The sequence below is a fragment of the Sturnira hondurensis genome, unplaced genomic scaffold (genome assembly GCF_014824575.4).
Source record: "Sturnira hondurensis isolate 20B ecotype Veracruz unplaced genomic scaffold, ASM1482457v3 Scaffold0008480, whole genome shotgun sequence".
Lineage (NCBI taxonomy): Eukaryota > Metazoa > Chordata > Mammalia > Chiroptera > Phyllostomidae > Sturnira > Sturnira hondurensis.
Genome location: NW_028081111.1, coordinates 2195802 through 2207579, shown reverse-complemented (window position 1 = coordinate 2207579; position 11778 = coordinate 2195802). Strand labels below are relative to the sequence as shown.

At 59.2% G+C, this 11778-nt stretch overlaps 1 protein-coding gene across 3 annotated transcripts; it reads left to right on the top strand.

Annotated features, from left to right (window-relative positions):
• Nucleotides 1-1378: 1378 nt before the first annotated feature.
• SEMA4C (semaphorin 4C) lies at nucleotides 1379-11259 on the top strand. 3 transcript variants are annotated; one of them, XM_037055039.1, is made up of 15 exons: nucleotides 1379-1486; nucleotides 3704-3849; nucleotides 5679-5827; nucleotides 6146-6208; nucleotides 6399-6497; nucleotides 6587-6683; nucleotides 6806-6922; nucleotides 7015-7166; nucleotides 7251-7426; nucleotides 7719-7863; nucleotides 7953-8175; nucleotides 8307-8419; nucleotides 9131-9288; nucleotides 9377-9447; nucleotides 9574-11259. In XM_037055039.1, exons 2-15 carry the CDS (start codon nucleotides 3741-3743, stop codon nucleotides 10404-10406), a joined length of 2505 nt encoding a protein of 834 aa, XP_036910934.1. In that variant the 5' UTR covers nucleotides 1379-1486; nucleotides 3704-3740; the 3' UTR covers nucleotides 10407-11259. The 3 variants fall into 3 exon arrangements, with proteins under 3 accessions (XP_036910934.1, XP_036910935.1, XP_036910936.1); XM_037055040.1 differs by having other exon boundaries at nucleotides 1391-1486; nucleotides 3701-3849; XM_037055041.1 differs by lacking the exon at nucleotides 1379-1486 and adding an exon at nucleotides 1895-2193.
• The last annotated feature ends 519 nt before the right edge of the window (nucleotides 11260-11778 follow it).

Below are 11778 nucleotides of genomic sequence, written 5' to 3'. Positions count from 1 at the left end.
AGAAAATGTAGTGGAGGCAGGTTGCAGTCTACAGAACAGAACAAAGGTGAGGGGCTCTGCGTATCAGGCCATCTTCACCTAAATAGACACTGGGTGTGACTTCCTCTCCCTCTCAGTCTGCCGAGGTAGAGAGCCTACTGCCCACCCCATGCTAATAGTTGGCTGGCTCACTCCCTATTTCCAATATCCCTAAGACTACAGCCTTTTCTCTGGTGAAAGGAGCTGGGAAATAGTCTTTGGCTAACATGGGAGAAGGGGCCTTTATTTGCACCAGCAAAGATCTAGTTGTTACTGAACCCAGACTGGGCTGCCTCCTCAGTTATCTCTACCACTCTCTGGTCTCTGCTCCCAGATGCCAAGTCTTAACTCAGAACAAAAGCTTCTGTCCGGACTGATTTATAATCCAGATCTGCTGCACAGGGCCCTAAAGCTTTCCTCCCCTGCTGGGCTGGCAGGCAACCACCCGAGCGTCCGGCCGGTTTCACCTCTGCCCTAGCCAGGAGGTGTAATCTGTCTCCGGGTGCTGGCCTCTCTGGGGTTCCTCTGTGCACCTTCCCAGTTCAAAGACACCCAGGAGTCCAGAGCTACCAGTTACTTCTAGGAGTGGCTGTGGGCGGAGACTGGCGGTTCTGAAGGTGGTAGATCTCCAGCATAGCTGCCCTCAGCCCCTTTCATCCGAACATCATGGCTCATGTAGCTTGTTATTCAGCCTACCAGTGGCACTAGGAGTTATTCCCTGGGAGGAGGCTCTAGGCCCAGGGGGTAGAAGGTGGCTACCCGGAGTTGGGCAAGAGGCGCTGAGTGGTCCCTGCGCCCGTAGAGCGAACAGCAAGGGCAGTGTGTCGGCTGACCAGGGGGGAGGCGGGGGAGGCCCGTGCTGTCTTGCAAGGGCCAGTGGACTTTGGGGCCAAAAGGCAGACCACTCTGGCCTGCTCTAAGAAGACGGGTTTCCCCTGCGCCCCTCTCTCGGACCCTCACCCCAAAGCCCTTCAACCTCTTCCGGAGCCCGGCCGGCCAGGCCGGGGTGGGCCTGAGGAGACACTTCGGAAAGGCCGGGTGAGTCCGCTTCCTCCTGACAATGCCCCCTGTCCCTACCCTGCCGCGCCTCCCGGCACAGTGGTGCATCCGCGACTCCCAGGCGCGGGACGGCAGGGCCGGGACGGGGAAGGGAGGTGGGGGGACCGGACCGCGGGGCACGAAGCCGGGGCTGGCGGGTCGAAGCCCCCTCCTAGACTGGCCTTCGGGGCCCGCCCCCGGCCTCCGCTCGAACACCAGCCCGCCGGCTGACGTCAGGGGAGGGGCGGAGTAGCGGCCGTCAGAGAAAGAGCCGGCGCCCGCCGCGGTGGCGCGGGGAGCCCGAGCTCAGGGGAGCCGAGTCGGACTGAGGGGCGGCGGCGCAGGGGACGCGGAGGAGGCGGGCGGGGGCGGCCCCGGGTCGGAGCCGAACGTGAGGGCGGTGCCCAAGCACTCCAGCCGCGAGGAGAGGGTGAGTGAGGACAGAGCGGCGCGGGGTCGCAGCTGTGGGGCACCGGGGTGCCCCTTTGTCCCCCGACTCTGCTAGGGGCCGCTTTATGTGCGAGGGGCAGGGTATGGGGGGCGCAGGAAGGTGAGGGGTGGCACAGTTCTCCGCCCAAGATCCTTCGTGCGTCCCCGGCCGTGGCTCGTAGTGGGGTAACAGTGCCCGCAACCGGGGGGTGCGGAGGCGCAGACTGGTCTGGGGAGAGGGGCTAAGAGGAGGGGCCCCTCGGGTTTTCGGGTCTGGGGCCGGGATCCTCTCCAGGCCCCAGAGCTGCCCCCAGCTCCCCCACCCTCGACGGAAAGTTTGGGGCGGGCTTGGACCGAGGCCGATGTTGTGGGATCGGATTTCCCCGCCGTGGCCCCCCGCCCGTTCCGCCTGGGAGGCGGGGTGTCCTGGAAAGCCAGCTCCCGAGCTCAGCCGACCGCCCTTTCCTCCCCGGCTGGAGCTCTCGCCCTGAGACCGCTGTTCAGGGTGGGCAAGGGTGAGGGGGTCACTGCTAGGACCCCGTGCCCCTGTCCCTGCCCCTGCATTAAACCCGGGGTCGCCCAGATTTCCCCGTCCTGGGAGGAGTTGGAGGTGGGGGCACCGCTGTGCAGGCAGCCAGTGGGGGCACAGCGGTGCCTGCGTCCGAGCGGGCGCACCCGAGCGCGCGGCGGAGTCCGACCCGGCCTAGGGTAAGGGGCAGAAGGAGGGCTAGGGGGTGTTGGAGGACTGATAGGGCAAGTCTGCCCCCAGTCCCCCCGCCCTTCCCGCGTAGGATTCTGGTCCGGCAGGGGGCGTCCGCAGGCTAGGCTCCGCCACGCTCCTAGTGCCGCCGCTTTGTTTGCATTCAAATCCCCGACCTGGGGGAGGGGAGAAGGGGGGCCAGGGACGCGGTTTTTGTGGGTNGGGTAAGGGGCAGAAGGAGGGCTAGGGGGTGTTGGAGGACTGATAGGGCAAGTCTGCCCCCAGTCCCCCCGCCCTTCCCGCGTAGGGTTCTGGTCCGGCAGGGGGCGTCCGCAGGCTAGGCTCCGCCACGCTCCTAGTGCCGCCGCTTTGTTTGCATTCAAATCCCCGACCTGGGGGAGGGGAGAAGGGGGGCCAGGGACGCGGTTTTTGTGGGTGACCCTTTGTTTTGGGGTAGGCAGGTCACCAGCTTCTGTGTCTCTGTGCCCGGTCTTGGAGGCTTGGGGCGGCGAAAACGAACCCAGATGGCCTGGCTGGGCGGGAGGCGCGATCCCTGGGTGGGAGGCGCGATCCCTGGGTGGAAAGGCTCCTCAGACCCTGTGTGGGGCCGCTCCGCGGTTTACTGGGAGTCCCCTCGCGCCACCCACACCTCCCAGGCTAGTCCCCCCTCGGAGCCCCGCCTGAGTGCGCCGCCAGGGGATCCCCCATCGGTCTAGCTCGGCTCCGGTCCCACTGCCCCCAGCCCGAGGGCCAGTGTCCCTAGGAGGCTGTCGGAGGAACGGAGGAGGCGCTGGTCACTTCCACGCCCATCCCATCCACTTCCTGCCTCCATTCTTGGGCAACAAAGGGGCCTCGGGAAGCGGAGCCCTTTCAGCTGCAGGCCTGCTTCAGCCCTTTTGGTATGGAGTGGGGTTTCTGGCTCCGCCAGGCCATTGTCTGCGCTGGGGGAGGGGAGAGGTTGGGGCAGTACCCCCGCGCTTGGTGCATCAAGTCCCACCACCCACCCACCACATGCTCCCTCACACTGCTAGAATGGGCTCGGTTCACCTTCCAGAATGGGCTGGCTGGAGCTCCAATAGGGTCAAGTCCTTGCTTCCAGAGGTTATTTTAAGAAAATATCAAATCTGTCAGGCCTGAGTGTGGGGGAGGGGGCCCCTTTTTATTTTCTTAAATAACTTCCTGTTGAGGAGAGGGAGTGGGGGAGGGCCTGGAGGCCAGAGAAGGTGTCTTGGAGTGTCCACTCCCCGCCCCCCCCAGCTCAGCTCCTCCCCTTCAGGGAGATCCCATGGTCCTTTGGAGGCCCGAGGTGGGGGGGGGGGTAGCAGAGGCTGAGACCAGGTATGAGAGGGGACTCTCTATCTCTGCTCCAAGGATGGGGCAAGGGGGCTTGGGGGGCTCCTGGGGAGGCCTGATGAGGTCTTCTGTCCTGTCAGTGCCTTCTGGCATGGGCCTGTGTGGGCCCCCTTTTGGTCTGTTTGCTCTGGCTGCTATTCTGACCCTCTTCTTTTCCCCCAGCAGGGCAGCTGGCCTGGAGCTTAGAGCCGGGGTGTGTGCCATGGCCCCACACTGGGCTGTCTGGCTGCTGGCAGTGGGGCTGTGGGGCCTGGGCATTGGGGCTGAGGTGTGGTGGAACCTGGTGCCCCGGAAGACAGTATCTTCTGGGGGTGAGTGTCTGAAGTTGGAGAAAACATACCACTTTGGGGAGAGGGGACAGCGGGGGCTGCTGAGGGAAGAGAGATGGCTAAGGAGTTGCCCCTTAGAATGGGCTAGCTTTATTCTGCTGTCAGTCAGGCTCAAGGCTTCAATGCATGTGACCCAGCTTTCTAAGAAGTATGACTGAGTGACCCCAGGGACTTAAAACTGATAGTCCAGCTCAGGACCTGGGCTATTTCTATTTCTGCTTCTGACGCTTAGCACTGGGCAGCCCCTATTATGCAAGGGAGAGGGACCATTCTGCACCACTCCCCCATGCCTTGCTCCTGAAATTGTTACTCACTGAGAGTCTAGTGAGAGAAACCTGAACAGCATAAGCATAAAGCCAAGGGTGCCTCCCTCCCACCAAATCTTTCTAGCTCTCTGCCCCTAGGAGCCTCCTTATCAACTTTAATACACCCCTTTGCTGCCCAGATACTCTTGGCATCTGGTGGCCCTAGATGGGTATGTATGTGCGGGGGATCATGGGGAGGGCAGTGGACCTTACAGCCCTCACTGCGCACACACACACCTGTACGAAGAAGTGATGTCAGGTGTTTGTATCATCTCTGCACTCTGGGGACCTGAGATGAGCTCACCTCCACAGGCTGTACTCAGGTACTAATGAGGCACTCTGTTATGAGCCTGAATCTGGGCCCACCTTTGGCTCCAAAGGCTACATTGATTTAGGGGGACCATGAAGACAGGTCAGCAGCTATTTTGGGAGCTGATGTAGGGATCCTGTAACCGTATAATGTTGTGGTGCCCTCTGTGGTGAATGGCAACAAGGCTTCCTAGCCCCCTGGCTTCAGCGCCATCCCTGGCCCCAGCCTTCAGCCTTCATTTTCCCCTATCATCCCTACTTATACCAGTGGCTAGCTGTGCTGGTGTCTCTGGCAACCTGGATTTTGGGGGGTGGAGTGCAGCTCTCACAACTTCTGTATGTCCTGCCCTGCTGGATCAGGGGCCAGGGTCTGGCTGGAATGTGATGCAGACAGTGGGCAGAAGAGACCACGAAAGAAGCTGGGAAGGAAAAGCGCTCAGCTCTGCAGCCAGAGTTGCTGCTGGGCCTGAGAGTCAGAGCCATAAGTCTGATGGCTTCCTCCGGCCGGAAGCTGTGGCTGAGATGTCCTTCCTTCCTTCCTTCTCACAGCTCAGATTTGCCCCCCACAGGCTGGGAAGGCCTAGGAGGCCTGCAGGAGCTGTCAGCCAGGCAGCAATTCAGCAAATGCCGTTTATTGCCAGTCAGGGGACTGGGCTGCATTGCTTATGGGATACTATTCCTGATGTGGGGAGCAAGTACAGTTAGGCCCAGGAGACCATCGTATAGAGCAGTGTTTTTCAACCTTTTTCATCTTATGCCACAGAAACTAATTACTGAAATTCTCTGGCACACCAAAAAATATATTTTTTGCTGATCTGTCAAAAATAGGTACATTTTTTGACAGATCAGCAAAATAGGTAGGTGGGGAACACTGCAGGGTGGGCTGGGATGGGAGTAAAAAACAGAAAACTACTTGAACGATAATTAATTTTAAAAATAGGTGTATTTTTGATTCATTCACACTGGACAGCTATTGTTGGCTGTTGTCATTTTTTTATTTGACAATATAAGGGAGAAGAAGTCAGTGCCCCTGACTATATATAGTCAGGTACTGCATGTTTCAAAAATTTCTGTGGTACAGTGGTCGAAAATGTCTGGTACAGAGGAAAACGGGTTCCGAGTGGGGGTGGGGGTGCCTGGAGCTCTAGTAAGGCCTGCCTGTCCACAGCCATGCTCTCTTCCATCTTGTCCCTGCAGAGCTGGCCACAGTGGTGCGGCGGTTCTCCCAAACGGGCATTCAGGACTTTCTGACACTGACCCTGACTGAGCAGACCGGGCTTCTATATGTGGGGGCCCGGGAGGCCTTGTTTGCCTTCAGCGTGGAGGCTCTGGAGCTCCAAGGAGTGGTGAGAGGTGGGGGAGTGGGAGGCACGGGCGGGCGACCTCAGGGGCTTCTCTGGGTCAGGCTGCCGCTCAGTCCTCCTCCTTGGGAGTCTTGCTGGGTCTGCAAGGCAGCCTTTGGTAGTAGGCGAGAGTTGCCTTCCATCTGCAGCACTTACTGGGTCCTGCTGCTGTGGGGCTGTTTGGGGCCCATGTCCTCTACTGAAATAAGATCCCAGGGAGTGGGGACCATGTACTGTCACTTGGTGTCTTCATGTGGCTGCCACAGGCCATGCTAAGTCTGTACCTATGATGTTACTGATGTGCCCCCTCCCTGTCCCCAGATCTCATGGGAGGCGCCTGTGGAGAAGAAGACCGAGTGCATCCAGAAAGGGAAGAATAACCGGGTGGGTGCTTGGACAAACCCAGAGGGGCAGGGGTGGGCAGGACCCTTTGCCTCCCCCTGGCTGGGTGTCATGGCTCACACTCTCTGCCTAGGGCTCCCTTTGTGCCAATACAGGTCTAGGGCCTGGTCTTGATCCCTGTGACCCCATTCTCAGGCCCTTGTCTTTTAACTGGATCTGTTTCTCTCCCCAGACGGAGTGTTTCAACTTCATCCGCTTCCTACAGCCATATAACGCATCCCACCTGTACACATGTGGCACCTATGCCTTCCAGCCCAAGTGCACCTACATCGTGAGTGCTACGCTCTTCCTCTTAACTCCTTGCACTGCTCCAGGTGCTGGGCCTTCTGCATCTCACTCTACATATCTTCCTTGTCCCAGGACATAGTCACCTTTACCTTGGAGCGTGGAGCCTTTGAGGATGGGAAGGGGAGGTGCCCCTATGACCCAGCGAAGGGCCATGCTGGCCTCCTTGTGGGTGAGTGCCCACCCCGCTGTAGGCTGAGTTATGCTCCTAGGACTTGTTCCCATCCGGGAGCACATGGCCTGAGTGTAGTACCCTCACCTCTCTCGGGCCTGGCTGACCCTGTGTCTCTGTAGACGGCGAGCTGTACTCGGCTACACTCAACAACTTCCTGGGCACAGAGCCCGTTATCCTGCGTAACATGGGACCTCACCACCCGGTTAAGACGGAGTACCTGGCCTTCTGGCTCAACGGTGAGCCCCGAGGAGCTGGCATGGGGACTGGGAGAGCTCTGGGGGCGAAGGCCACCACTAGGGCCTCACTGAGCCTCTTCCCCTTCCCTTAGAACCTCATTTTGTTGGCTCTGCCTATGTCCCGGAGAGCGTGGGGAGCTTCACTGGGGACGACGACAAGGTCTACTTCTTCTTCAGTGAGCGGGCGTTGGAGTACGACTGCTACATGGAGCAGGTGGTGGCCCGCGTGGCCCGAGTCTGCAAGGTACAGCAGTCTGTGGTGGGGGGGCACTGGGGTCCCTGCTGGCTGCACAGGGCTGACTGCCAATGTTCCTTTGTCATCTGCCAGGGAGACATGGGGGGCGCACGGACCCTGCAGAAGAAGTGGACCACCTTCCTAAAGGCACAGCTAGTGTGCTCAGCCCCTAGTCGCCACCTCTACCTCAACCAGCTGCAGGCGCTGTACACCCTGCAAGATGCCTCCTGGCACAACACCACCTTCTTTGCGGTTTTTCGGGCACGATGGTGAGCTGGCCAGGAATCCCTGGGCGTGGGAAGGAGCAGGTCTTCAGGTTAGGGGTGGTTTATGGTACAGGCCTCTGGGCAAGTCCAGCTGGCCAGTTTTCTGGAAGCCAAGGAGGATGTTGGACATCTGCTCCCAGTGGGAAATAGACCAGTGCTGCCCCTGACACCACATATCCCATTGTGTGTGCCCATAACCGCTTTGTGCTGGGCCCTGCCTTCCCCCGACTTACCCTGAGCTGAGATAAAGTGGGCACTAACCCTGACCCTTGGGGTCCCACCCTTGCTGTGATAGGGGCGATGTGGACCTGTCAGCCATCTGCGAGTACCAGTTGGGAGAGATCCAGAAGGTGTTTGAGGGTCCCTACAAGGAGTACCGCGAGCAGTCCCAGAAGTGGGGCCTCTATACTGACCCCATACCCAGCCCAAGGCCAGGCTCGGTGAGTTGTCCCGGGAGGGGTGTGCCGCTGCCCTCACCCCAGTGCCGCTCCCATGGGCTGACCACTCTCCTCTACCCTCAACCCCCCAGTGCATCAACGACTGGCACCGTCTCCACGGCTACACCAGTTCTCTGGAGTTGCCCGACAACACCCTCAACTTCATCAAGAAACACCCTCTGATGGAAGAGAAGGTGAGGCCTCGCTGGGGCCGGCCCCTGCTTGTAAAGAAGGACACCAACTTCACTCACCTGGTGGTGGATCGGGTCACGGGGCTTGACGGAGCTTCCTATACAGTGCTATTCATTGGCACAGGTAGGCACGTGGGCACTCGGGCCTGGCTGCTGGAGGCTGACTGAAGGCCTGTGTATCTGGATAGGGTGATATGGGGATGCCCTGGGGCCCTTGTCCCCTCCTTGATACCTGTCCTTCCCCCTCCCTCCCAGGAGATGGCTGGCTGCTTAAGGCTGTGAGCCTGGGGCCCTGGGTCCACCTGATCGAGGAGCTGCAGGTGTTTGACCAGGAGCCCATGAAAAGCTTGGTCCTGGCCCGGAGCAAGGTAGTAATCAGGCCCCACCGGCAGCTGTTCCTCCACCTTTCTTAGTCTTGTGTGTGGCTCCTTCAGGGCTGGGGAGGAACTCAAGCACAGCTCAGTTAGCTTGGGGAGGGTTGCAGGAAGTTAGAGTCCCAACAGATCTTGCACTCTGGAGGCTGTGTGTGCAGTCACACCCGTGTGGTTGCATTGCCCCTCGAATTCCTGACCCCCATGCCTCCCGACTTCCCTGAGGTGCTTTGGGTATCTTACCTTTTCCTGGCCTGTTGTGACACCCTGAATTTGTATGTGCTCGCCTTTTACCAACTATTGTGGCTTAAATTGTTCTCCCGAACATGGAATAATGGCAGATTGGCATTCACCTTTCAAACAAGAAAACAGCTTATGCTATGCTGGCACTGTTTTGAAGGCTTGATGGGCCTCCCAGAAAACAATACTTCCCGTGCTGGAGCTGTGTGTGGGTGTGTGTATCTGTGTGTGTGATTGTACTCGGCCCCACAGGGCTGCTGTTCCTCTCCAATAAGATCGTCTCTAAGGTGCTTAGGATGGCGCCTGGCTTGTAGTAAGCCCTCCATGGGGTCTTTGGTGCTTATATTTCCATCTTTGCTTCTCCCTCCTTTTGGTCTCTTGCCATGTGCTGCCCCCCAGCAGTCCCACCCATGTCCAGAATGTGTCTAGGCCCGGCTGACCCTCCTATGCCCACTGCTTCTCTTGCAGAGGCTGCTGTTTGCAGGTTCCCGCTCACAACTAGTTCAGCTGCCCCTGGCCGACTGTGTGAAGTACCGCTCCTGTGCAGACTGCATCCTCGCTCGGGACCCCTACTGTGCCTGGAGCGTCAATACCAGCCGCTGTGTGGCTGTGGGTGGCCACTCTGGGTAAGCAGGGCTCTGCTCCTATTGGGACCAGGAGGGGAAGGCAGGTGGTTGGAACAGGGATGCTGATGGACCCTGCTTCCCCAACCAGATCCCTGCTGATCCAGCAAGTGACAGTCTCAGACACCTCAGGCATCTGTAACTTCCGTGGCAGTAAGAAAGGTGAGTTGTCCTTTGTCCTCCTCCCAGTGGGATGGGCCCTGGGCCAGAGCTGGAGTGTCTGTACCTCTCCTTGGCCCTGGGTTTCCTGCACTAACTCTGGACCTTCTCCTTTTCTGGCCGTTGCAGTCAGGTTCACGCCCAAAAACATCACAGTGGTGGCGGGCACAGACCTGGTACTGCCCTGCCGCCTGTCTTCCAACCTCGCCCATGCCCGATGGACTTTTGGGGGTCGGGACCTGCCTGCAGAACAGCCTGGCTCTTTCCTCTATGATGCTCGACTACAGGCCCTCGTTGTGATGGCCGCCCAGCCCCGCCACGCGGGGGCCTACCACTGCTTTTCAGAGGAGCAGGGGGCACGGCTGGCTGCTGAAGGCTACCTGGTTGCTGTGGTGGCAGGCCCTTCATTGACTCTGGAGGCACGGGCACCCCTGGAAAACCTAGGGCTGGTGTGGCTGGCTGTGGTGGCCCTGGGGGCTGTATGCCTGGTGCTGCTGCTGCTTGTTTTGTCACTGCGTCGTCGGCTGAGGGAGGAGCTGGAGAAAGGAGCCAAGGCAGCGGAGAGAACCCTGGTGTACCCTCTGGAGCTTCCCAAGGAACCCACCAGTCCCCCCTTCCGCCCTGGCCCTGAGACCGACGAGAAACTCTGGGACCCTGTTGGCTACTACTACTCAGATGGCTCCCTCAAGATTGTGCCTGGACATGCTCGGTGCCAGCCTGGGACTGGGCCGCCTTCCCCACCTCCTGGCATCCCTGGCCAGCCCTTGCCATCCCCAACTCGGCTTCACTTGGGGGGTGGGCGGAACTCAAATGCCAATGGTTATGTGCGCTTACAGCTAGGTGGGGAGGACCATGGCGAGGGGCTTGGGCACCCCCTGCCTGAGCTGGCAGACGAACTAAGGCGTAAACTACATCAGCGCCAGCCCCTGCCGGACTCCAACCCCGAGGAGTCCTCGGTATGAGGGAGCCCCACCACGTTGGTGGGGCAGCCTGGGAGCTGTGGCTCCTACTTTTGCACAGGCACCAGCTACCTCAGGGACATGGCGTGGGTACCTGCTCTACTGGGACAGACACTGCCCAGCACCTGCCCGCCCATGAGGACCTGCTCTGCTCAGCACGGGCACTGCCACTTGGTGTGGCTCACCAAGGCACCAGCCGCCCAGAAGGCGTCTTCCTCCTCTCTGTGAGGGGCTGTGAATCACGGACACGTGGGACCCCAGCAGCCAAAACTTCAAGGCAGAAGTTGGAGATATGGGTGTGTTTGTGTATGTGTGTGTGCACATGGGTGTGTTTGTGTGACACAGTCTTCCTGTTTCTGTGGAGTCTTCCCTTGGCCTGGGGTCCTCCTGGTGAGTCATTGGAGCTATGAAGGGGAAGGGGTCGATCACTTTGCTTCTCTTACCCCCAGCTGTCCCCAGGGAGGGGCAGGGATGTACATATGGGGGTGGGCTGGGCAGGGTGCTGTACCCCTGGGGGAGTGCAGGGCTCTGGGGTGGGCCTAGGCCTGCTCCTAGGGTTGTGAAAGTTTTCAGGGTTCTGGGGAGGGAGTGGAGTCTCCTGTGTGTTTGGGGGTAAGTGGGGAGGGGCCTCCTACTTGGCCCTGGGGTTCAGTGATATTTTATACTTGGCCTCCTTCACAGGGCTGGGAGAGGTGTGGGGGGAGGGGGGGAGCGGGTGGGCATGCTACAGATATGGCATAACCTCTTCCAGCCCTGGAAGAGGGCTTCTAACTGTAACTTATTGTGTCCCTACGTATTTATTTGTTGTAAATATTTGAGTATTTTTATATTGACAAATAAAAGGAAGAAAATAAAAGTGACTGGGATGAGACATTTGGACTGAAACCTGGGTCTCAAGAGAGAAGGCTCCCTGTGGGCTGAGTCAGGCTGGACCACCCCACCTCCCCCATAGTCCTGGAGCAGCTCCCCTTCTGTGGGAAGGGGACAGCCCAAGCTCCAGTGATTTCCCACCATGCGGGCTGTGGGGCTGGGAACCAGGCCAGGGCCAAGGCCTATTGGGAGCCACCCTTGGCCTCTGGCCAGAGGGAGAAGTCAGAATTGGGAGTCAAAGCAGAAGAGGAGCTGACTTCTCAGAACTCTGGGAAGGGAAAGTGGGAATGAGGGTGGAAGGAGGGGAACTTCCTGGAAGCCCCTTAAGGTTGTGTGCACTGGCTGAGAGGCTGGGGCTCCCAAGGATCTCGGGGAGGAAAGGCTATTTCCAGCCTTCTAGTTGCCAGGAATGCTTCAGCTTCGTGGGACTTGACCCAGAGCCACCCAGCACTCACGAAGCCACTGTTCTATGCAAGGAGTGGTACAGGGCACAGATATAAGAAAA